This window comes from Mus pahari, chromosome 11 (assembly GCF_900095145.1).
Source record: "Mus pahari chromosome 11, PAHARI_EIJ_v1.1, whole genome shotgun sequence".
In the NCBI taxonomy this organism is placed as follows: domain Eukaryota; kingdom Metazoa; phylum Chordata; class Mammalia; order Rodentia; family Muridae; genus Mus; species Mus pahari.
In genome coordinates this window covers 64,701,099-64,728,022 of record NC_034600.1, presented here as the reverse complement: position 1 = coordinate 64,728,022, position 26,924 = coordinate 64,701,099, and the positions used below count along the sequence as shown (strand labels likewise).

Here is a 26,924-nt window from a genome sequence, read left to right as displayed (position 1 = left end):
GAAGAAGTTCGCATATATTACAGTGTAAGAATGTATTGCAGAAGAGCAGCGCTTACCTGTCATATCATTTTGGTCAGGGCTTTCAACATCGCTTAGAATGTGATTTTTTTTTTTTTTTCCTTCTCAGGTGCATTAAATTAGATTTGGTAAGAAGTCAATTTATGGAGAAAGAATTTGCTCCTAAGGGAAAGAGAAGCTAGAGACAAAGTAGTTGTAAAAACTGGTTTATTTTTTTTAAAAAATAAATACAAAAATATAAATATAAAACATTAGCAGATAGAATTTGATGAAATGAAATTGCACAAATGCTTGTATACCAGGCTGCATATCACACCAACTAACACCACATGTACATTTTTTTTTCTTTAAACTTAATGTACAGAACAGGATACATCTTAAGTGTTTTCTTCGTCTTTTCAAAGCTTCATTTATTTGCAAGGGCAAGACGTGTATCTAACAGAAGCGGCTTGTTCGTGAGGTTGCTTAAGGGAGAGCTATCCTGCTCTTTTATTTACTAAGATGGACAACATTGAATTTCCATAGCTTTGGCTCTTGGAAGTGATTAAATAAAATGTCGTATATATTCCATGAGACATCCTACAGGAAAGAATTAATATCATTAATGAACAAATTAAGAAATAAGTGGGAAACTTGTGCTGAGTGGCAGGAAAAATTTTCTCCTGAATATCAAATATTGTGAAGTGGAGACAGTGTCCTCAAAGTTAACTTTATCTGGTTGAACATAATGCAGGCGCCAGGTTAAGCATCTTTGTCGCTCTCGCCACCACCGTACATTTCTGCTAGTTTATTAAACCGAGGTCCCCATTCTCGGAGGTAATCGTAGTTTTGGTCTCCTTCAGTGGTACCTGATTCTAAAGAGCTCAGAGATTCGGCCACGGAGTCGTTCCCTTCATAGGCGTAGGTAGCCAATGAGTCGTAAGGAGGTGCAGTGGGGTCCAGGTCGTGCTCTTTGAGTCGCTCATTAATGAAATCCCGGACATCCGTGTTATCTGGGGCGGTAGGAGTCCTCCGGGGTATAAATAACGTTTCAGGAATTATATCTCGCCGGAGCTTTTTCTCCTCGATAGCTGCAGGATTCCTCAGGGTTCCGATATCAAAGGCCTGGGTGTCCTCCTCTCCGCCACCTTCGTCGTTATAGCTCACGATGTTGTCTCTGATGTCCTCTTTGGATAGAATCAGAGGCTCTTTCTTCCGCTGCCTTTTGAGGGCTGCAAAGAGGACTACTATAACTTGAAGAAAGACAAAAAGATGCGTTAGAACTTCCTTCCCAAACGTCCAAGCCAGAGCACAAGCGCGTAACAGGCACAAAGTGTTTATACCTTGCATGGGAAGCCAGAATTTGAGATTAATTTTGTGTTTTTCTAAAGAAGCCTAGCAGGGTTTAGCCAGGATGGCTGGTATGGTGTTTCTGATTTAGTTCTACAACAAAGTAGAGTATTCCTTAACTGCAATGTCTACTCTTTGCTTCTTTTCCTAAGAACTGCTTAAAGTATGTCCTGACAAAATAGAAAATATTAATCTTTTGCATTAAACATTAAGCATATATGAAAGGAATATCTTTCAGTCATTCTGTGGTAGAACATTCTCAAGGTCCTAGGTTCAATCCCAGGCACCAAAGTTCTAACATAAAAAATTAGTCAAATTGAAAGCTATAGTACGTCCACATGTTCCACTGCATCCTTAGACAATAATCGAAAGTGATTCTTATCACAAAATTTAGACTAATAACTTCCATCCCACAGCATTGTGGATGGACGTACACAGCTGTTTACTTACTTTATTGAAAGGCTTTCATGACTGGGGAAAAGGTGACTTGCTTGTTAACAAACCAGGAAATTTTTCTTATATTTTCCTTGGAAATAAATCCATGCCTTGTAAGAGGACTCTCCACAATATTGTTAAATCAGAGGAGTTCAAACCAAAGAGTAAACTCACATCACATTGAATTAACTCCAAAACACAAATGTGTTCCTCAGAGAGACTCATCGCAAACAAGTGAAGATGAGCAAGAAGGGATATACATCATGAAACTAACACACACACACCTACCTGTAAGAGAAAGTTAATGTAAATGCCATGGGTGGGGACACAGCTTTCTGCTTACTGTCCTTAAACATTTTGCTATTGATCACTTAAGGTATTTGGAGAAACAGATGTGAATTCCTCTGTCTAGAAAAAGCATGTTTTAACCAATTCTACTATGTTGTCTGCTAATTTATATTATCATTAAATGCCTTGATTCTGTTTGTACTTCAGGTTTTGAGAAGAGCTTCCTTAGCTATTCTCACATACACAACACAACAACATGTTACATAAAGATGTTCAACCTTCGGCTGTGCACTGTCCGGGAAATGAATTTGTTCAGTAAAAGCTTCCAATACAGAAGATAATGGAACCTGTAAGTCCAGCTCCAGTCCAGGCTAATTTCCCTGCTTCCTGAAATAAAGCTACAGTAGCTTTCAACTCTACTCAATAGGGGGAACTGGACTCAGCAGAGGAGAAATATGTTATGTTTACTTCAAGATCAGTTAAAAAGCAATCTACTCTGGGTTATAAAATCAAGGCGCAATCCTTGTGGCCTGTTCAATCAGGTAAATGGCTGTTGGACCAGATTTCAGTGAAAATATTAGAGGAAGCCCTCCCTGCACTCATTAGCAGCAAAAAAAATGATGAGGGCAACCTGCAAATTTCTCTAGAGAACACAGCAACAAGGCATACTGGCTGCCTGGCCTTGAAAGATATGGACAGTACTTCTGACTTTAGAATCAATTGTGAGTTAGGACAGTAAATTTCAAAAGTTTGTGCACTTAAAAAAAAAAAAAAACAATCAAATTGACCAAAAAAAAAAAAAATCAACAACATAAAAACAAAAAACAAAACAAAAAATCAAAAACCAAAAACCAAAACCAAACCAAACCAACCAAACAAACAAACAAAAAAAAAACCCCAAAACTTGTGGTAGTGTTTGGTACACTGATAAATACTCAATAGTAACTTAATAAAAACTTATTAACACTTTGGTTTTGGTCTCCCCGCCGCCTTCTAGAATATTATTTCATATAGTATATTCTATGTACGGTTTTTCCTCCCCTATATTTTTCAAGATCCTTTTCACCCACCCAAATCCACACCCTTTCTTTCTCTTTAGAAAACTGGCTTTAATAATAATAACAATAATAATAATAATAATAAGATAGAACAGAACAGACCACACAAACAAACATTTTTAAAAAAGGAGCGGGGAGGAGAAAGAATAAGCACAGGAAACACAAAAAGACCCAAAGACACATAAATGTGCACACAAGGATATGTGTGCAAAGAATGTACACACATTTAAAAAACAAACAAAAAACCCCGTAAGATATAAGGAAAAGACCTGTAAGGTTAAAAACCAAAACCAGAAACCTGATAAACCATTAAGAGACAAAAACTTAAAAGATTCCATTGGTTCTTTTTCTGTTGGCTATCTTCTACTGGTCACCGACCTTCTCTCAAGTATGGTCAGTTTGTTACCATTACTGATTTAACTTTATTTACTACACTGTCAAGAAAGATACCTATTTGGTGTGTATTTTCACTTAATTCCCACAGATAAAATTCTGCTACATCCATTACCATAAGGATGACTCCAGTGGATATATATTATGACTAGACAAAAAAAAAAAAAATGTTTCCATGTTGCTAGTCTGTCCCAGTTAACTTACGTGAATCTTTGAACTTTAGCATTAGTTGAGAGGTGGTGTGTTTTGAAGGTAACCTTCCCTATTCAATTACAGACTGAACTAGTCATCCGGGAAGACCATCCCCTTCCTTCCTTCACTCCTTACCCAGCAGGATAATGATGCAGAGGAGAATGGCGATCAAGGCACCAGTGCTGAGGCCAGCAGGGAGGAGCAGGGCTTCCGCACTGCAGGACTGCATGTTGCCTTGGCTGTCACAGGCGCACACACGGATCGTCAGGGTGCCAGTGCTGCTCTGAATTGGGTAGTCATTATCAGATATCACCACCGGCAGTAGATAGGTACTTATTTCATGACGGTTGAAGCCATTCTTTCTGGTTAAAATTCTGGCAGTGTTGTCTAAAAGAAATTCGAAAGCATGGCAAAATAATTTAGAACAGTCAGTTTGATTCAGAGTGAACTGTGGTTTTTAATTAAAACTAATTATCATTTTAGGTAAACTATGAAAATTTCTATTCAATATTCATACTGCAATTCAAACTAGGTGAGGTATACTAGATAATATGAGGAACGTAGCACTATGCCTTGCTAATTATTAATTTTGAGAAAGGATCTTGCTGTGTAGCACTGGTTGGACTTGACTAAAATCAGTTTGTCTGGTGAAGCTGCTGAGCACTGCCATTATAGAAATGCAGCCCCTGGGGGCTGGTGAGATGGCTCAGTAGGTAAGAGCACGCGACTGCTCTTCCGAAGGTCCGGAGTTCAAATCCCAGCAACCACATGGTGGCTCATAACCATCCGTAACAAGATCTGACTCCTTCTTCTGGAGTGTCTGAAGACAGCTACAGTGTACTTACATATAATAAATAAATAAATCTAAAAAAAAAAAAAGAAAGAAAAAGAAAAAAAGAAAAAGAAATGCAGCCCCTCATTCAGACTCCATTACTGGTTTGGTTGCAAATGATTATTATATAATGGTAAATATAAGAATTCATTTATGAAATCTGTACAGATGATAAATATTTTAGAAGTTTTAAAAAGCAAGCTTTTATCAAGGAAAATAATCACTTGAATTGTTTAAATTCACACATATCTGAGTGCGTAATTTCACGTAAAAATATGCTTGACTCTGACAATTATGGGGAAAATATGATCTTGTAAGAACATAAATCGATAAAGTTATTTAAATCCATTGTTTCTAATGTATACTCAAAGGTTAGCCAATAATGAATATTTCTCAACACTGCTTCCAGTCATTAAAATGAAAGCATGAGAAAAAAATATATAAACATATATATGTGTATTATTAATGAACAACTTGCTATGACTGTTGGGGAGTAACATAACATTCAAAAAATATATAGTTTTAATAAATTCAACCATAGAATTAATTACTATGCTGCTGGTTATGTGTCCCTATTCAGATATGTTACCCTGTTTTCAATATGAATTACAGGTAAAGGCAGAAGTAGTTTATTCTAGACTCAAACAACCAACATTTAAAGACCGTGGAGTATGTTACTTTCTATCATGTTTTATTGTCAGATGAATGCAGTTTTGATTCTTAAAAGGCTGTCTCTATGGCCAGTATAGAAACAGGAGTCACTCAGTTGTTAGGTAAAACAAACAGGACAGAAAAAAAAAATAGTCATATCCTGGATCGGTAGCTGAATATATATAGTGTCTTCTACATTATTAGAAAGATCTCAACTATCTTAGGAAAGCAGATCTTTATAAAGTATTGGAAACATCTGAGCAAATTCCAACATGGACCTCTCAAGCATTAATATCTCAGATACAAGGTTGCAGTTCCAGTATCTTGTCTAGGTGCCTTTAACCTCTTGAATCTTTTGGATCTTATTTTTGTAATATGTTTGCCATATTTATGAGCCAGTCATTCTTTTAAAAATATCTCTATGATTCAAAGTTTTATGAAACAATATTTTTAAATTGCGATAAATGTTATTTGGCTTACCACAGAAATAACCCACTTTAAAAAAAAAAGGATTGGTATCATTAAATTTCAGATATATAACATGAACTTATGGACAAGAAAAGGGCAAATATCACAAAAGCTGTATCCTTGAATTGATTCATGTATAATCACAACTTTTTAAATCCGGACCGAATAACATAAAACAGTAACATATATAAAATTAGATCAGATATTTCACCAAATTTAATGGAATGCTACTCAGTGAGCTCTTTAGGTTGATATTTGTATTACTTTATTCCTTTGAGTAAATTATATAGAATTGAGAATTCTTTCTAATAAAACAAAATGATAATCTACGTTAAAAGTCAGCTGAGGTGAGTCTTAAGTGGTTTCTCCAGGACATTTGAAAGGTTGTGCCATGACAGCAGCAATCCTAACCTATCTGTCTTTTTAATATCTAGTTCTCCGTTTCACAGGAAATGAATCTAAACTAAATAAACTCAGAAATAAGTACTGTCAGATCGGTACTGAGGATTCAATACAGACAGCTCTAATCTATAAAACCTATGTTTAGGTTACCAAGTTCAGCAAATTGAAATTATACCGAATGTTGTGCATCCGAAATTCAGAAACAGTGCAGCACTGTGTATATTAACTGCCAAGTCCATGTTACACTTTTTTAATCCAATTACTTTACGTGTCTAGGGTGACAGAAAACATGGACATTTCAAATCTTAAGATTTAGTGGAACGTGTCTCAGAAGGCTAATTTCTCGTTGCCTCACTTATTTGTTATGTGAGCGTTCTACTGGATGAAATCTCTTGGTGAGTAGATAGCATGATGTAGAATGGTGCAAGGTTTTAAGCTGTCTTATGGCGCTTTGGAACCATCCTGGAGGGAGAACAGCCAACTGGCTTTGCTAATACATCTCAAACACTGAGGAAAGCATTGTATATTGGCTAATGTGCTTATGAGATTTATTTAAAATACCTCTGCAGCCACAGTGGGGCAAATATATCATCTAGCATCAGAAGCTGAAGTCACTATTTGCCACGAAACGTATTAAATATAGACGAGTTTTAATGGCACACAAACCCTAGTCTAGAGTCGCATAGTTCTCGTGACACATATTTGTTGAAATTTTAAAAATCATAGCTGTTTTCACAATGTGTATCTAAAATGCTTTATGCCTTCTATGAGAAAAAAAAGAAATAATTTCAGAGATAGGAAATATGTATTTTACAAAAGACAATAGCATACTTGCTGCTGCAACAAGAAATGTGCAAATGCTTCTTCTGGATTCTGTGCCTGTTTCTCCTTTCTCACAACTGTCCTTTAGTCTACAGTACTAGGATACTATTATGTTCCTTTAAAGTTTGTATGATAGATATGCACATAATCTTTACTTTTTACAGCCATTCATGTCTTATCATGTTTACAGTATTAGCTTACTATTTGTAGCCTTTCTAATCATTTCAACATTTCACCTTTCCTTGAACTCTTATAATTTTATAATTTATTTTATTAATTAAAATTTAAAGGAGCAAATAAGCTCAAAAAAGATATTATCATAATGCATTACTAAATACGTATATAAAGAGTTTTTAACTCTATGCCATTAGGTCCATACACAGCATAAACAAATGAATTAATATGTTGTAATAATTCCTATTTTTTAATATTTTGTATGAAAACAGTACAAAAATGACCTTCATTATCTTGTACTGTAAAGTTCGGATTCACAGCAGCCAAACTGAAGAAAAACTTCTGTCCACCTAAGGGGTCATCTTTGTCAACTGCGCTTATGGTCTGTATCAGCTGCGAGAAAGAAAACATTACAATCATCTCATGTCTGTGAATAGAATAGGGATCATAGATGCCATTTTGAAAACATACATACAAGTACCATTATAATGTCTGAACAGGTTATATTTAAGAATACACGCATGCACACACAGACATGCACTCACATACACATTCCAAATTGAACAAATACAATAAATAAAAGAGAACTTCTCTGTACTTCAAGTTGAAAATATAGTGCCCTATCTTGCTATAGACATCACTTGTCACCTTCATTATGTTTTCACTACACACATGACAATGGATCAAGCACAGGCATGTACATACTCTTAGGTCACCTGACTTCTTTTCCATTTATATGCTTAATCATTTAAGATATTAAATTTAAAATAACATCAGAAACCTATATTTATTGATGCTTGCAGAAACATTCAAACTTATTCTTAATTAAAATTAAAGTTTTAGTTTATCATTATATGCCTATTTGACTAAAATATTTTCCTGAGTTTTTGTTGATTTAACAAGGAATTTGAAGCTTAAAACATTATGCAAGATAATTTGACACTGAACAAATTATTATCACATTATATTAAATTACTTTTCTTTCAAAACATGTTATAGCAATAGCAGTAAAAATAGCCTACTTATTATACTTCAAATTATTTATTTCAGAGCCATTCAAGAAATTTAATTAAGCCACACAAAGCAATATAGTACTTTCTAGAAATAGTGAACAAGTATAATCACTTGAATGTTGAAATTATTTTAAAACAGTATTAAATCATGGTTGACTAAATATTTATTATGATAATAATAAATGGAAACAAATTATAATAGAATCAAAGAATACAGATAAATGAATGCATTCAATACAGAAATGTAGAAAGAATGGAATTTGGAAGGTGACTCCTTAAAAGTTTGTAATTTATCTGTTTCTTCTCCCCTAACTCTTCGTCTTTTAACCATTCTTTGAATTTTCCTTTTTAAAACAGTGATTCACTAGTATACTGAAGAAGAAAGAAAGATATAAATGAAATAACAGAGACTGACCAGAGGAAATTTCTCAGACACTAAAATTAATGTTAATACAGAGAAGTGCTAAAAAAATACTTAGTAGCAATGGAAAAGTAGAACAAATGACCCTTTAAAGAACAACCACAAGGTCTCAAAATAACATTTGGAACTGTTACTCCAAATTACCATTCCAATCTAGAACAAGCTAATATATTTTTAAGGACCAATGTCCACTTCTTTACATATGTATTTGGGAAATTATAAGATATACCTGACATCTGTGAGTGAAATATGTACATTGATTAAGTTTTGTAGCACCAAGGCATTAATGATCAGTTTTAACTGAAGCACTTTTTAAAATCTCAGTGATATAGAAGGGAAATATGCTTGTATTAAAGGGACAATAAACAAAATGACACATAGCTGTGTCTCTACCATTCTAGAACTCATGTTCATTACCCAAGTAAAAATAAGATTTCCTCTGGATCATGAAGCAATCACTATTTCATTGTATTTTAATGCTAGAAAAGGAAATATACAGACAAAACATAATGCTCTTGGATATGTATGTGGTGGAGGACATACAGGTCAGTCCTTTCGCAGTAACAAAGTTGACTTGTATTTTCATGTTCTCCTGCAACTTCAAGGGTATTTCAGTGATCCTAATTATGATGGTTTGTATATGGTTGGCCCTGGAAGTGGCACTGTTGGATTAAGTTTGGCCGTGTTGGAGTGTGTCACTGTGGGTGTAGACTTTAAGACCCTCATCCTAGCAGCCTGGAAGTCAGTCATCTGCTAGCAGCCTTCATATGAAGACGTAGAACTTTCAGCTCCTCCTGCACCATGCCTGTCTGGATGCTGCCCTGCTCCCACCTTGATGATAATGGACTGACCCTCTGAACCTGTAAGCCAGCCCCAACTAAACTAAGACTCTCTGAGATGTCCATGTCACTTTGTGCCCTTGACACAAAAATATAATCATTAGCTGAAGAAGTGGACATGAGTAAGGGAAATCGATACAGGAAGAGTCAGCTTACTCTTCCCATTTCTGAAGACTATCATTTCTGAGGTGTGGGGGAGGAGCTAAACAGCCCAATTTAGGCAAACAAGACCAGTTAACTACCAGTGGGCAAGTTTCACCCTTTCTACACAAAATACCCCTTCCTTAAATCAAGGAACTCACAAGACTAAAGGCAAGGGATGCAAAGGAAAATGTAGTGGCACACAGTTCTATTTCTGACTTACCCTTTTGTCTACACACCAAATGAGCAGAACTATACCCCATCCTGTAGATCTAAGTGTTACTTAAAGAACAACACATAAATTATAGGGCTACTGTCTGGATTAAGGTGCTCAATAAATAATGCAAACATGCTCAGAAGTCCAAGTGTTCAAGGCAGGTGAACTCAAAATAATAACCATCTCGTTTTTGCTCATTTAAATGTCATGACTTCCAGTCTCAAATCCATAAACTTTTCATTTCCACCATGATTTTTGCCTTTTGAGAAAAAAATATGTAACCTAAACTGTCCTTCAGTACACTATGTAGGTGGGAAAACCTTGAACTCATGATGCCCCAGTCTCAGCCTCCCAACTTTTTGGAATACTGACACTTGTCATAAAAGACCACTATTGATTTCAATACTCATATTTGAAATTTTTTGTTTAAACAAAACAACTTTTATGCAATCACACTAAAACAAACTAATATGCACAAAAACTCTCCATATGGACATATCTGCAGATGTGGGCAGCTAGAAAAGAATTAATCATATTCTTAATATTAAGGTGGTTAAGACTGGGTAAACACATTTTAAGACAAATTTTTGATTATATTTCTTCATTAACTATTTTCAACTATTCAGAAAATCTTGAAATAGTGGGATAGCTACAGTGAGTAAGAGAAAGCACAAGAAAATGTGCAGAATTTTTTGTTTTGAATATTTTGAATACATCAATATATCAGTGTTTATGACTCAACTGTTCTAAAAGATATCTCTTTAAAAATCAAATTGAATGATCATGGAGTGAGCAGTGCATGTAGTAGTAGCAAAGTGGATAATTTATCACTTACAGCAAAGATTTTAACTGAAATCATGCTGAGCCTGCTTGGCCGAGGACTATTTGGAAGACTTTTACGGTAGACACTGCTTCATTAAGAAGAAAGTTAGAAGCACCTAAGTTATTTAAATATTCAGAAATAAACATTTCCATAACGGTTTAAAGAAAAAAATCCAATTGCAATAATTTTGCTCTTTCAAACAATAGACAAGCTATTGAATTCCCATTACAATATTCACGAGAACAACTTGAGTTATTCTACAATGCAATTTGCATAAAAATATAGCAATGACATTGATGTTTATAAAAGCACTAAATGATGTCAAAATACAACACAGTTTCTCAATGGCTTCTCTATCACTAATAAAATGCTTTTGATTCCCAATTATTATTTATAATATGCAGCTTCCTTCTGTGAAGATAGCACTCAAGCCAATTAAGAGCATTTCTTTCAGCCATATATGCCAGAGCTTTTCAAACAACAAAATGAGTCCACTGAGGAAATGATTTAAATAATTCAAACAAAACTGATGTAGAAAGAATGCTTCAAAAGACTAAAATGAAGTCATTAAGTACTTTATGTGTTGTCACACTAAGGAAAAACAGGAAGTCCGTAGCAGTGAATGAACAGGGCTGCATTGCCTTAAAACATGTTCACATACGACCCAATACTGATTGAGTGTTTCAGTGATCCAGTGTCTCTGCCTTTCCCTGAGTCCCACTGTCACCAGCCTTCAGCAAAGAAGATATTCTGAAGAGCTATTCGTACTCTACCAGTGGGCTATTAGACTACTGAGCAATAGACTACTTTGGCAATTTCCCATGCATCTCATATTGGAGAAGAAAATTCCTTCTCCTGTGCTAGCCATAGGAGAAACTTGTCACCATGAAATAGATTAAGTACTTTGGACAATTTCACAGACCACCTTAGATAAGACAATGAAACAAGGTCGTGCCAATGGCAGGCAGGGCCACTCTTGACCAGACTGCTTCGTTATGCATCTTCCCTGAATTCTTTTTAACCAAACTCTCATGTTATGACGCCAAAGGTAGACTCGTTGGACATCACTGGTCCTTTTTATTGGTTCTTCATTTAAACTTCACCACACTGAGCAAATCTTGTTTCTCTGCCTTTCATTCTTACTTGTCGAGTTCAAAATGAGTGGCAGAGACCAGCTGGCTGGAGCTGTCAAGGTCCAGGTTCCAACATTAAAACCTGTATTAACACCAACTTCCATTTTACTAAATAGTTATTAATATTGGGCTAATGGCACAGAGCAGATTCCAGTGTTTGATCTTAATTCAAAAAGTTTTAAAATTTAAAGCTACTATTCACACCTCAACTTTAATGGGAAAGACAATATATTATTATTATTATTATTATTATTATTATTATTATTATTATTTTACTATTAGAGAGTAAGAACTCATTATTAATTTATTGCATCACAACATGTCAAAGGGATTGTGTAACTTGACTGTTAAAATGCTTTCAACTTTAAAAACATCAAACACTTTCTAAACTTCTAATGAGAATATATGTAAATATTTCTAACTCTGTTTGGTTCATCCTTTCCAAGGTTTTGACAAAATCACATTTACACAGAGCTAAAACCATCGTGAACTGGAGTTGTATATTTGCTCACCTGTCCTGGTCTGGCATTTTCACATACAAATGTGTCATAAAACACAGCAAATTGTGGAGCGTTGTCATTAACATCCAAAATCCTCACAAAAACAGACACACGAGTTGTCTCTTTAGGATTATCTAGAGAAAGGACATAAACATGTTTAGAAAAATATATTTGTGTGCCAGATTCAATTTAATTTAGATATGCACCTATGGACACTAAGTGCTTACATACAAATAATCATTGCATCTATTCTTTTACATAATGAACAAATACAATAAAGAAAATTACTACCGAGCTTAATAAATAGTCATGAATTCCCTTGTTATTGAGCACAAGAGTACTATTATTGTTTTAAAATTTTCCTTTCAAAGTACAGTACAGTGTAATTGACTTCATGTTATATGTGTGTTTCTATTACTCAATTATGAGATGGGATTATATAATTATTTATTAAATCCGTGGAATATATGGCAATGACACTCATTTTTTTGTGTTTAACAACCTAGAAGAAGAAGAAGAAGAAGAAGAAGAAGAAGAAGAAGAAGAAGAAGAAGAAGAAGAAGAAGAAGAAGAAGAAGAAGAACTTTGAAATAGATTAGATACTTAGCCAAAGTCACCAGCCTTAGAACTTACCACTTTAATTCTATAATAAAAACAAAATCTAATATCTTTATTTCCACAATCTGGAACTCAGAGATTGAACTAGGATCATCAGGCTTGGCACTAAATGCCTTTTTCTACTGAACCATGACACCGGTGCCAAGAGTGACTTTGCAAATCAATTCATTCTACACAAACAAGCTCCAAAGAACATATTATTCACCATATCTGTATTTTTTAAAAAATGGTGAAATTAAGACCATCAAATTTGTCATGAAGAAATAAGAATTGTATTTATGATTTTGATGAACAAAATTTTAAAATATATCTATTTATCTTAATCTTAGTTCCATCCTTTTATTTTTCATAATGGCACAATCTATATCTTGCATTTCTAGGCAGTTATTCTATTCACAAGAGTCAAAACAACATAGTGTCCATCAAATTAGGATTAGAAAGAGAAAAGAAGGCACACAAACACAACAGAATAATATACAGTTATAAATAGAATGAAATTAGTTATCCAAAGACAATGTGGATGGATGTGGAAATCATTATAAGTCAGGCAACTATAGAGTCAAGTACCACATGATTGAAGGAACACGTTGAGTGAAAACATTGATGTCATAGAAACTGAGTGAAGCATGGACGTTTCAGAGGCTTTGAAGAAGGGAGGATGAAGAAGGATGAGCAGGAATGATGAACATGTCCTAAGAGAAAGGTACGTTCTGATGTGCTATTCCATACCAGAGCTACTACAGAAAATAATAAAATAATGTGTATTAAAAAAAATCAACGATTTTGAAAGTTCGCAATAAAGATAATTAGAAGTGTTTTGGGAAACTGATGAAAATATTATGTAATATATGCACATAAGAAAATATATAACATATTAATGTGTGAAATTCAAGTTGTTATGTATAATAAAGTAAAAATTTTAAGTACAAGATGAGACACATGAAAAATATAACAAATAGAGGTTTAGCACTATTCTTAAATATCTGGGCAAAATAATTAATGATATTTGTCTTATTGATTTTTTTCTAATATTTATCTTTTAAAATACAAATGTAAAATTTTGGTATTAAATACAAATGCAGCACATATTAAAATTTGAAAGATTTTACTATGATATACTGTGTTTACTATGATAAGAATCTTACTATGAGCTGGGCGGTGGTGACGCACACCTTTAATCCCAGCACTCAGGAGGCAGAGGGAGGCGGATTTCTGAGTTCGAGGCCAGCCTGGTCTACAAAGTGAGTTCCAGGACAGCCAGGGGATATACAGCAGAGAAGCAGAGAAGCAGAGAAACCCTGTCTTGGAAAAGCCAAAAAAAAAAAAAAAAAAAAAAAGAGTTTTACTATGATAAGATTTTTGATATACTGTGTTTTTAATTATACAGGTAAAAGCTGGTTTCTGATCAGGTGGGTTTATAAGGCTAAAAATTATAAACAAAAGGTTACAACATTGTGAAAAATGTGAAATATAATTACCTTCCCTTCTTACAACAAAAAACTATTAATTGAAATTCAACCTTCTCTTCAGTCTAACTTGAATTTTCTTAATTCTTATATATTAAGCTGCCAGAATTTATGACTTTTCAAAATCTTACTGCACAAAATGCAGAATACAGTACTGTAAAGTTGAGGGTTTTGGTTGCAGGGTCCGGCTGAGCTTTGCTGACTCTCAAGTTTACCACTCATGTATTTTGACTTTGGTCAATATATTCCATCTTTCCTCTGACTCAGTTTATGAAATATATATCAAAGCAGGACTTCTGGTCACACAGAAGTTTGATTTGATAAGAGTCTTTTAACAAAGCATCAATTATGAGATTGGACCTCAGAATAGTTTAAGTATTACCACCGAAGTCACCTTTAGAATCAAAACATACCTTGTTCAGTTCTTTCTATTACATAGGAGTTTAGGCTAATTTTCATCACAATAAAATATACGCAGAACAAAAAGATACAAATAACACTAAGAGTGTCCCTCCATTCACTTGGATCTGATGAATATGTGGACAAGAAGTAGAAGAAAAAAAAAAGAAAGAAGACAAATGAAAAAAAAACAGAAACAGGCTAGGCAGTGGTGGCGCACGCCTTTAATCCCAGCACTTGGGAGGCAGAGTCAGGTGGATTTCTGAGTTCAAGGCCAGCCTGGTCTACAGAGTGAGTTCCAGGACAGCCAGGGCTACACAGAGAAACACTGTCTCAATAAATAAATAAATAAATAAATAAATAAATAAATAAATAAATAAATAAACCAAAAAACCAAAAACAGAAAAAAAAGTTGTTTTTCAGTGTTCCTAATGCCCTCACTCTTAGACTGTTTGCTAATACTTAGAAGTATATGCATGTAGGAGTGGACCCTCACCTCCTGATGTTTCTATGGGGAAGAGTGGAAGGGTATGCTTCTACAATATGCTGTTTTACCTATTGATAGAGTGGTACGCATGCAAAATATTTATTTTTATTAACTCATGTTGGAAGCGCCACTTTCTAATTATGCGGATGGCCTTGAAAGAGACAAAATAAAAATAGTTTCATAGGTAAGAAATTGCTTTCTGAGACCCTTTTCAAACACAATAGGAAGACTCCTCAGCTTCTTTCTGAATAACTCAAGGTTCTTTGAATCAAAAGCTAAATCCACAGGGATGAATGCACTTTATAAAGCATAAGGCCTGGAGTCATCTATTCAGAAAACAGTGCTTACACTAATCTTTTTTTTTTTTTTTTTTGCTGGCAGATGCTACAGCTTCTGTATAAATAAAAATATAAAGCATTCCAAGGAAGAATCATACTGAATAGCAGCTGGCTTATGTTTGCCACCTGAATCTGCCTCAGAATCCTCCAGGGAAACTGTACTATAACAACGAGGCATGAGCCATAAATGCTTGCAAGGATGTGCGTCCTCAAGTAAGGCCATTCCCCCGCATGCATAAGCTTTTCCAGTCATCGAGAGAGAGACAAGCTTGAGTCATTCTCTTGATTCCCAGGGCTTTCAAAAAAGGTAACTTTTCTGCATGTGTTAAATGATATTTTTATCAATATAAATTATATATAATTACATCAAAATCTGACCATTATTGCATATGATAATATATATGCATATAATATGATATATTGTCATATATATGCATATAATAATATGCTATATATTATCATATGCAATACACACACATATATATATATATACACATATATACACATATGTAATTATAGGCACTCTCTGTCTTCCTTTGTGTGTGTTCTAAAAATCACAAGTTTATTATTACTGTTCGTGACCTTAATTTTAGAGTTTTGCATTTTCCACCTGTCATTTTAGAATTTATCTTTAAAGAAGGAAAAGAACTATGCTATGGAATAATGCACTGAATAATTACTCAAGGCAGACTGTGTTTGTTACATGATGTGAGTTTTGCTGTGCCATGGAGAACTGAGCTGTTAGAGGCGGGACCTGAAAACACTTCTGTAAAAGGTTCATTTCCACACACCGCTGTCCTGTTCAGGGCTTGGTGTGGAACACATTTACCCTAGAACCAGTGTTTAAAGCCTAGTGAAACAATCCCCTCTATGTGTTTTTTTTTTCTTCCACTCTCATGACATTCAATGCTCAGAACAGCATAATGGGGTCTTGGCTACATGCATTTGGCAGGTGGGCATTTCCAGCGCTTATTCCACAGATTGATTTCACTTAAGGGCAAGAATAGGCTTAGCACTTAAGAAGTAATTGGCTTCGCTTTTTACAGAATCATAATTACTTCAACTAGCTTTAGAAGTTAAATTTCTCAAAGCATCTGAAATAGAAAATGCAATTGCAAGCTCACTGAGCTTGAAGGATCTTGAGTTGAGCAGACAGCACAAACAATTAGATTCCAGAAGCTCCAAAATGGATCTCATTAGATCTGGGTGAAGACAGAGAAATAGAAGTTTTCCTCATAGGAAAAAAAAAATACATTTTAAAATTGATGGACTCACATGACACTGTCATTTATAACTCTCTCAACAAAGCAGGGTCTCTGGAAAAGGCATGTGTGACTCCATTTCAGATCCCAGCTAGGATGGTGAAGCTCAATTCATTATTTTAGTTAGAAGCTTTAAAAAAAAGTTATCTGACTAGACTTCTCATACAGCTGAGATTCTGGGTGACTCAGACCAGGTCTGAGTCTGTAATAATCTCCTCCAATATCTCCGACTGATGGGTGTGTTCACTCAGTACTACATGTATGGAATTTTTAGGCAGTTTCTCAGCCTGGTTCAGTTGAAAGTTGACGCTTCTTGTTAAAACTATACAGAGATGCTTTGTCTTACAATTGATTCAGCAAGGGACTGGGTCTTGGGAGAAGGATTGCAGAAGCATGGGTATGTGGCTCTCTTAGTTTCTTTAATGTGTAACAGACTGCACATTTAATTTAAGGCTCTGTTGCCACCATCTCAAATTTTTAATGATATTTTCCTTTTATTTATTATTTAGGGTTTGATAATATTCTTGTAGTCTGAGGCGGGGCTTCCCCAACATCTCTGTGATTCAGCCTTCTGGCCTTCTGAGCATTGGGTATGTGTTATCACATCTGGGTCCATAATGATTTTCAGCAGTCTACTAAACAATGACACATTCCTCTCTTTGGGAACGATATCCGCTGCAATGTTAAAAAAATGTATTCATCTCAGACTTTAACTTGCCATTTTCTAATTGGATGAACTATTGATTTTTTTTTTCCTTTAAAGCAAGCACAGAATTAAGTGTTAGATTTAGAAATCAAATAATCAATCTGATTCCCAGTTTATTGCTTCTGGCAGTGTGACTGTAAAATTACAAAACTCTCCACAGACCGAGCTCTTCCATAAGATGATGTTAATAAAAATATTAGCAAGAGAAATTCTAATTTAAAGATCTTGAAAGCAATCTATGCCTCCATCCTGCCCGATTGTGGTCATGTGACTTTTCAGCTTGATGCTTTTCTAATTTTAGCTCTGCTGAATCAGGTGGCCTGAGGAAAAAAACCTGTTGGAAGATAAGTCTTGGCCATTATAACATGAGTGAGAAACACTCGACACTGCATTTTGCTTGACAGAGAAATGAAGTACCTAACTTCTTCACATCTCATCATCTTTGCACTTGCTTTTTTCCCTTTACCTAGACTTAGCTTCCCCACAGTGCTGTGAATCAAACCCAAGACTGATACCCCACCCCCCACCCCAAGGTTCATTATTAGAGTAAATTATTAGGAAGGTCATCATATAGCAGCATAAAATGATACTAATCTCAAGATATGACCATTCTCAATATAGAAATACAAGAAAAATGAATGAACCTTACAAATAATTAAATGAATTAAGGCAGGTAACACATCTGAAAGGGAACTGGATGGACACCAAAGAAAATAAGACACTCTAAAGGTCAGAAAGAAAAATTAGTTGACAGCTTGATTGGAATAAGCAGAAGAAAAAATAACAGAGTTGAAGAAACATATTTTGAATTATTAGTGTGGGACAGAAAGAACAAACAACCAAGAAAGCATAAAGAGAAAATATAAAATCTGTGAGGTACCCTTAAATAAGCATTTCACTCACTGGTATACCCGAGGAAGAGGGCTATAATTTGAGGGCGTAAAAATCACCTCTTCAGTAAAACAAAATAAGAAAACTCCCCAAATCTAGGGAAAAATCACGGCTATCCATGTTCAAGCAGCATGTAGAGTCTAGGTTTAGATCTTCTAACCTATATGCACTTTACCGTGACATAGTTAAATTGTTAAAAGTTCATAACAAAGAAAGAATATTACAGTCTGCAACAGAGAGCAATGCTAAGTAAATTTAAAGGCAAATACTGTAGGTGAAGAAGATAGTTCAGACAGAATTCTAAATGCCGAGAAGACTTGGAAGGTAATGTGTTCTCATCCTGATAGAAAACAACTGCCAATCAAGATCAAGAAAAGGCTTTCCATACCCAGCAAAGTAGACTTCAGCATCAAAGGAGGAGTAAAGGCCTCCCAGAAGAAGGATAAATTAAGATAATCTCTGACCATGAGACTAGAGTTACAAGATACTTATAGAAATCCTTTACTCAAAATAGAAAGAATTTGGTAAATGCTGTTATTAAGAACATGAATAAATTTCAGTAGAACAAGTGATATGGTGCTAAAAATATTAGAAGAAAAGATTACAAATACACCGAACTGTCAAATTCACAATGTAAACGGAAGGAATAACTAAACTATATTAAAAGCAACTTGAAAAAACTCAGAATAATGTAACAAATTTATATGTCCTGGATGTTGTTACAACACCTAACTTTATAAAAAAACAAAAGAAAACAAATCTGCACCAGAGATTAAAAAAAAAATGGTTTAGGCAATTCAATACTCAAGGCATCTCAAAATACCCAAGAGAGCACAGATATCATTTTACTATATCTGCAATATGTTTAGCTATGTACCTCAGTTTAAAAATAAAGGAAACGATGAAAAATTGACATTTTAAAAAGTCATTTTAAAAAGCACATTGAAATTTAATGTGTATAGAGAGAATTATTTCAACATAAAATAATCATACAAATATATGAAAATGCAGGAAGAAAATTATTCAAAAAATTGAAATATTCATTAACTATAATTCCTTACTGATCTCGGCAGCTATAACAGTAAGATTGTGCCATTGAGATAATTCACGATCAAGTGGCTTTGATGTGTAAAGTGATCCATTTCCAGAATGAATGTTAAAGATCCTGTCAAGGTCAGTATGGCGATCCAATGTAAATCTGAAAATAGGTAACAAAGAAAACACATGGTAACAATATTGATGGTTTGCAAGGACAAATGGTAAAATACAAAGTTATTTTGTATCTACTCAAAATTATAAGAAACTGCAGAACTGATGTAGAATATAATCTGTTTCGGCAATTGAAACAGTTGCACATTTGTTAGTCCAGGCAAGAACTGGTACCTTACTTTGTGTGGATATACAAGTTCTGCAAATATACACTATTGCCTGTTGCCATATAACTTCAACAAATGTGGATGTATTTTGGGACACAGAATAGTGTCACATGTAGTTTCATTGTTAAGTGACTATGCTCAGGAACCAAGTCTTCTGTAGTTGAAATACTTCAATTGCCCACCGTAAATGGTCAATGTTAGAAATTCAGTCTCCTTATTAATGATAACATTGGAGGTAACACTGCTTTCATCAGTGCAATACATTGTCAACTGGTGATTTGTGATAGCTTCAGGTCCTCTAATCACATGTATGATTATAAAATAAATGACTGAAGGCCTTTTAAAATTCAGACAGTCCAGTATAAGACGTTCTTATACGTCCCTAAAGAGTAAAATCTTCATAAATAAAGAAAAGGAACTTCTTTCGAACCTGATAAGACGTGTCATGCTGCATGTCACTTGAAAGCCTAATGGCAGTATAACTCACAATGGTGGCACAATCAAGGCAAGCAGCAATATCTTTATGAAACCACAGCTAAGCCATAATCAAATGAAGCAAATCATATACCACCACACTAGAAATAATTTGCAAGTAAAAAGATAACTCAAAGTGTTCACCCTCTTCCCCCAGTCGTCCACAACTGTCCATAGTAGTTGAAGTAATTTGTAACCTTATAATATTAAACCATCCAGTATTAATCATCTCCGTTTTTGATATTGTATTCTAATTTGTTTCATTACAAATTTGAAACAGGAAATAAGGCAAGAAATTATTAAACCTACTGCCAGGGTTACCTCAATCCGAAAGAAATTCCAGCTGACACTCTACAGAATATTACTTGACTCTCATGTGCAAAGTTCTCTGAGTGAAAAATATGTTCAAACATGAGCACAATCTTCAAATACTTATCAAAATGAAATGATATGCCGGGCGTAGTGGCGCACACTTTTAATCCCAGCACTCGGGAGGCAGAGGCAGGTGGATTTCTGAGTTCGAGGACAGCCTGGTCTACAAAGTGAGTTCGAGGACAGCCAGGGATATGTTGGAAGACTGCAAAGTTCATTACTTGTGAAGAAGTATGTGAAACTGAAAGGTTTTGATTAATACATAAAACAAAATAGGAGTAGTGCTAATCTCACTGGCTAATCTCAATTCAATTTATGTTTATTTTTTTCTTGTCATTGTGCCTCAATTTAAAAAGTAATAGAATAATGTGGAGAATTATTTGGAAGTATCTTGAAAGCAGACATAAAAGATCTGCATTAAAATTAATTTTTATATTTGTGTGTGTGTGCGTGCGCATGTGTGAGTGTGCTCATGTGTGTGTGCATGTCTGTCTGCCTGTGTGTGTGTGTGTGTGTGTGTGTGTGTGTATGTGTGTGTACATGCCACAGTGTACACATGGAGATCAGAGGACAGCCCACAGCACTTGGGTTTTTTGTCCCATCGTTTGAACCCTGAGACTTGAACTCTAATTATCATTCTGGAAGGAAGAGCTCTTATTATTTGAGCCATCTCATCATCCTAGATGTGTCTATTCAAGTATGTTCATTGCATAATTTTATTTCTATCTCTTTATTGGCAAATTATGTGGCAATTTTCACTTTGTTTCTTCAAATTGTTCTTTGATTTATACATAAACAATTCACAATAACTGACAACATTCATACCACATATAATGTAAACCATCCAACAAATATGACTCTAATAACTATATTTCTGAATATCTATAATATGCCTTTGATATAATTGGAGACTGATTCAGTTGACACAAAAATTCTCAGATGCTGATGCCCAAATCTAAGATAACATAATATTCACACAACCATAAAAATATCCTGTAAGCTGTTCATTATTTCTAGATGTCACACAACTCCTAATACAACCTAAATGAATGGTGATACATTAAAGTCTTAACTTACTCAGTCCAAGCAAAATATCTTTTTCTAACTATTGTCTATTTCTATCCATTATATCACCTACAAATGCCTTACAACTCCTACAATAATGTGAATATATGGGGTTACATGCTTAAAATTTTGTACCTATTCAGTAAAGGCAGAATTTTCCCAAATATTTTATGTTTCTACCAAAAAGATGAAATCACTGGATATATAAAGCATAATTTATAATATATGCATGATTAGCATGGTATATATCCATTTTTAAGATACATGTCTTTAGGTTCTGTCTAAATCATAACATCTAAGTTGATTTGTTTGCATTTTTTTATACCTAAGGTAGAACAAAGTCAAATATACTACAATCATGGAGTAAAGTCGTTGTCATATAGACCATTATAGCTGGCATTACTCTAGTTCCTAGATAAACAGATAAACATTGTCATTTAACTTTTTACATTATTGATAAATGTCCACAGATAGATTTTCATGTATAGTAATGATGAGTCTATATGAAGAGCCAAACTGATTTGATTTTGTTGAGAAACATCTTGTAAGTATAACAATAGTACTTGGCTGAAATTTAACCCTCAAAAACAGTATATAGCTCTCTAGAATGTAGCATTTTTTGGGCAGGGTTCTTGGATCACATACATAAAGATCTGCAGAACTGGATAGTCTGGGTCTAGAAGAATGGGCCAAAAGACCTAGAATTATATAGTTAAAATCCAGAAGATCAGAGCGTTACGGTCCGCTTTGGGTACACTGTACAGTTGTGATCACTATGAGTTACATGAGACTGTTTTAAAACCAACGGGCAAAACCAACAAATCATATTTTAAAATCTGTTTTGAAAACTGGGACCAAGAGCGTGGTCTACTCTAATTGTAGACCAAGAAAATATTAGGTATTTAGTGAGGGAAAGTTAAATGTCTATATCAGTAATTTTAAGAAAATTTAAAGGAAAAGAAAATCCATAAAACAGCAATTTTGATAAAGCATCTAGAAAAAAAAAATGTATGGCAAAGTTCAGCTGGCAGATGGGAGCACTGTGTGATCATCATGTACACTTCTCTTTTGTTCTGCCAGTACATAACTTGTGGTGGAATGCATGAATATAAGAAAATGTATTTGCATAAACTATATGAATAAATTACATAGAGAAATATATTACTTTCTGCCTAGTACAATTACTCTTGAAGACTGGCAGAGAAAACAGAATTGTTCACTTGAGAACACTCAGAGTCCCACAAAACATGAAACTGAAGGTTCTTCACATTTTAAAGCTGAACAATTCATAAGAGTTCACTAAGCAATTACAAAACAAACATTTGAACTCATACTTGACTGGGTCACGTGAATGCAAATTCAGATTTCTGTGAACTAGGTAGAAGAATGAAATCCCAGACCCACAACCGACTAACAGATTAAAGGAAATGCTCATTTTCATGCTGAACAAGGAACGCAGATACTTGTATTTCTTTAATGTCCCAGCGAAATGCAAATGAAAGGTCTGAATCTTGTTCACTCTTACGTATCAGTCCCACTTCACGTGCCTTTAAAATTGCATAGGACGAAAAGCAAAGAAAGACAGAAATTATACTGCGGCTTCCGGAATATTCAAACATTTTTAAAAAGTTGTAAAAAAGAAAACAAAAACGCACAATAATGAAACAAACCTGGAAGAAAATTTTTCTTTAAGCTATAGAAGGAATAGGCCAGTCTATACTATATTCAGCTATGTATCCGTGATCGAAATCATCAGCATTTTAATGCCTCAAAACATATGACATAAGCCATTAATGTAATAGAAAAGGCAAAACCTAGAAAACCAAAAAGCTGGTTTTTGTGTTGCCCATGACACTCAATCAAAACATCCCCTCGCTGGGCGGTGGTGGCACACGCCTTTGATCCCAGCACTCGGGAGGCAGAGGCAGGCGGATTTCTGAGTGCGAGGCCAGCCTGGTCTACAGAGTTCCAAGACAGCCAGGGCTACACAGAGAAACCCTGTCTCCAAAAACAAAAACAAAACAAAACAAAACGAAACGAAACAAAACAAAACAAAACAAAAAAAGAAACACATTCCCTCAACTCTGTGAACACCAAAATTAGGTAGAATTTACAGAGAAACTCTTGTAAGCAATGAGAATTTCTTGGCCCCTTTATGCCTTTCAACTCTGCTTCTTTTAATCTTAAATACTGGCCAAAGTACCTGATGGGACTGGATGTAGAATCAGGGTCTCTTGCCATTACAGTACCAATGATTGTGCCTACTTCAATATCCTCGTGAACCTCAAACAGATAGGAGGATCGACTGAAAACAGGAGGCTCGTCCACATCTTCTATGGAGATTTTCACAATTGTAGTATCTTTGAATGGCCCTAGATAATAAAAACGTGGATCCACATGGGTGTTTTCTGCCTCCACCTTCAGAGTATATAGTCTTCTGTTCTCATAGTCAAGTGGCTGTATGAAGGCAAAAGTCATTAGTTAGATTTGGGGCAATGGGATATCTGCTGTTCCCAAGTTATATCAGGACTTTAAGATCCTGAAAGTTGTTCATTATAAAAAACTATTTCTGTAATATTGATAAGTCTAGGTGGCAAATGCTTTGGAACATAGAAAAATATTTTGATTATTGTAGAAATTTGGATGAATATTAAATTTATCTCATAAGGGTAGTAATTTCTTCCAAAAATGGGTTGTTAAGTTGTGAACTTCTGTGTGTACATGTACTTGATTGCATACAGGTTATGACTTAACTTTTTAAGGCAACAATTCCTAAATTTTAAAAATATGGAACATAAAAAAATCTATGTCAAAGTATTTTCATTAGTGTAATGGGTTCATGGAACTATAAAGTCTTTATGGGATTTCAAACTCTAAGAAAACTATAGCAGTTATAGAAAAACAAAATACTATAAAGTGAGGGAAGAAGTAGTTATATTAGCTTTATGAGAATACAATTTCATGATGTATTATAAAACAAAGGAATGTTTGTTATTGAGATATTTAGACATCACAGATTTTATACATAATTTCTTGACCTATAAATATTGCACAATACATTGCTTGCTCAGTTTTTCTACATTTTTTTTTCATGCAAGGATACCAAAGATTCTGTGTGGATTATTGCTACTTCCTGGTTAGTTATTGCTACTTCCTAGTTATGATAAAAAGTGACTTTTTAGCATTGCTAGTCACTTGGAGTAATAATTGGTTGTGTGTCCTTTGCCTTCAATATCACCCCAGGATAATTGTATTGGTTACCAATATCTCAGTGGTTACTCTTCTCATGACATTTCTTTTGGATCTAAAAAGAAATTTGCCTTATTTTTCTTGTAATGATGGAGCCAACTGAAAAAAAAAAAAAACTGGCTACCTCTAAATTCTATCACTGAGCATATGTTAGCAGGAGATTTAATTTATATAGCAGAAGGGGAAATGTGAACAATTAAATTATGTTCCAATCCATTCTGTCTCTTTTTATTAGCAACTCTAATTATTGGCTCATGCATCTGGATTGCATGCTATTTTTATGCCCCTGACTGTGATGATATATTGCCATTATTAGTTATTAACTGCTCTTTAAGAAAACATTGTTTTTGCAGTGAGCTTTTAATAACATGGCTAAGAAATATAATTACACATATATTAACTTGCCTGTTTTCTTTTTCAAATCTCAGGTTTCATGTTACAAATAAGGGCATATATTCATAATGTCTAAAGAGCTCTCTCATACTAGAGCCTTCTCATTTACATGTAATGCAAAACCCAACTGAACACGCCCATGGAGTTTCCTTTCGTAGCTAATGTAAGAGCATATAGCACACAAGGAAATGTCTACTCCCTCAACAGAGATATTCGTTTTCGGTGAATCTGAACACCTTTTTCACAGTGATGATGCCTTCCTGTGTGTCCTTCTCAGTTATAATGTCAAACATATCTGTGCCATCTCCATCAATAATGCGGTAATCCACTTCAGCATTTTTCCCCGTGTCAGCATCAGTGGCTTTTACACTTCCCACAGCTGTGCCAACTGGAGAGGATTCAAGAACTCGGAGATGGATGGTGTCTGGACAGAACAAAGAAAATGTATAAATGTTAATGTGCATATCCATATATGTGTGTGTATGTATACATATTACTTCATTAACATATATACACATATATGTGTATACATACACATATGTATACACATGTATGTATATATGCATATGTAAGAATTTTTAAAGAATATTCAAAGTACATGTAAAATGATATTGTATAATTTATGCTCTATGTTAGATGTTGATAAGCTAATACTTTGAGTATACTTATGAAAACTAGGAGAAAAATGTGGGACTTCATGGGTACTCTCCTGTATATGATGTTCTGAATAGTACCACCTGCTAATAGTATCAGGAATTCTGAATTTGAAAATTAAATTATTTTATTTCACGACTGTCTGGGTCCTGAAAGGCACCTGCGTGTGTTTACATAATCGGAACCAGTCACCTGATGCACAGTGAATATTTGCACTTAATATTTTCCCGTGCGACGTGAAGTTATTTACATCCCCTCCTTTAGCTGGAGATCAAAACAGTTCCGAGCGGCAAGGAATCAGTCACAAAGTATAGGGGTCTCGTTTGTGTTTGTGACAACAAAAGTAACGCACAATCTCTGCTGGAAATAAAAGGATGCCCTTCACAGAGTACACACATGAGATTCTGAAAATAATAATAATAATAAAAAAGCCTCTTTCCTTGTGCAGTAAAACATGGATAGATCTAAGTCCTTGGTGTACCTGTAGACACTTCCAGCATGAACCTGCCCTACCACTAATGAGGTTTATATTTTAACACCTGGTAGTAAACTGTAATTTCCGATGGGTTAATCGGCTGCAAGCACACTTCTGATTATAGCACCCATGTGCCCATGGAGCTTCATTCCTTTTAGTATACAAAATAAGGTCCAGATCTGGGAAACCACCCTGGGATTGCCTTAGTATTTCTTTCTTGAGCTCTTTTACCTTTACTTCTAGTTTTACATCTGTGAAAGATTTGCAGTAAAGAAAGCCTTAATTTTTTTTTTTTCTGGATAAAAAATTTTCTAGGTCATTTTTTTGTATTTCTCTCAAATTAACTTGTATATGATAAATTCTTTCCCTATTATCCTCAAATATTATCATTGAGGTTACCAAATTTTTAAAAAAAAATGTCCTTGAAATGTGGTCTTGCAGGGGCCGTGTAATTCTATAAAAGGGGCCTCAGCACAGTGATGTTTTCTGTGTTTTGTTTTCAAGCTTTATTTTTTTACTCACCTTACACCCCAATTGCACCCCCCTCCCT

At 34.7% G+C, this 26,924-nt stretch overlaps 1 protein-coding gene across 3 annotated transcripts in view; it reads right to left on the bottom strand.

Moving 5' to 3' along the window:
- Nucleotides 1–208: 208 nt before the first annotated feature.
- The window catches only part of LOC110328733 (cadherin-10), a 193,661-nt gene continuing 166,945 nt past the window's right edge, over nucleotides 209–26,924 (bottom strand). For 2 of the 3 annotated variants that reach the window (XM_021208155.2, XM_021208154.2), the window contains exons 6-12: nucleotides 25,482–25,669; nucleotides 23,807–24,060; nucleotides 19,378–19,514; nucleotides 12,162–12,283; nucleotides 7,347–7,455; nucleotides 3,849–4,100; nucleotides 209–1,250 (exon numbers count right to left, since the gene is read on the bottom strand). In XM_021208155.2, coding sequence (XP_021063814.1) covers nucleotides 760–1,250; nucleotides 3,849–4,100; nucleotides 7,347–7,455; nucleotides 12,162–12,283; nucleotides 19,378–19,514; nucleotides 23,807–24,060; nucleotides 25,482–25,669 — 1,553 coding nt within the window. In that variant the 3' untranslated portion in view covers nucleotides 209–759. The remainder of the gene's footprint in view (nucleotides 1,251–3,848; nucleotides 4,101–7,346; nucleotides 7,456–12,161; nucleotides 12,284–19,377; nucleotides 19,515–23,806; nucleotides 24,061–25,481; nucleotides 25,670–26,924) is intronic. The other variant, XM_021208157.2, reaches the window with a different exon arrangement.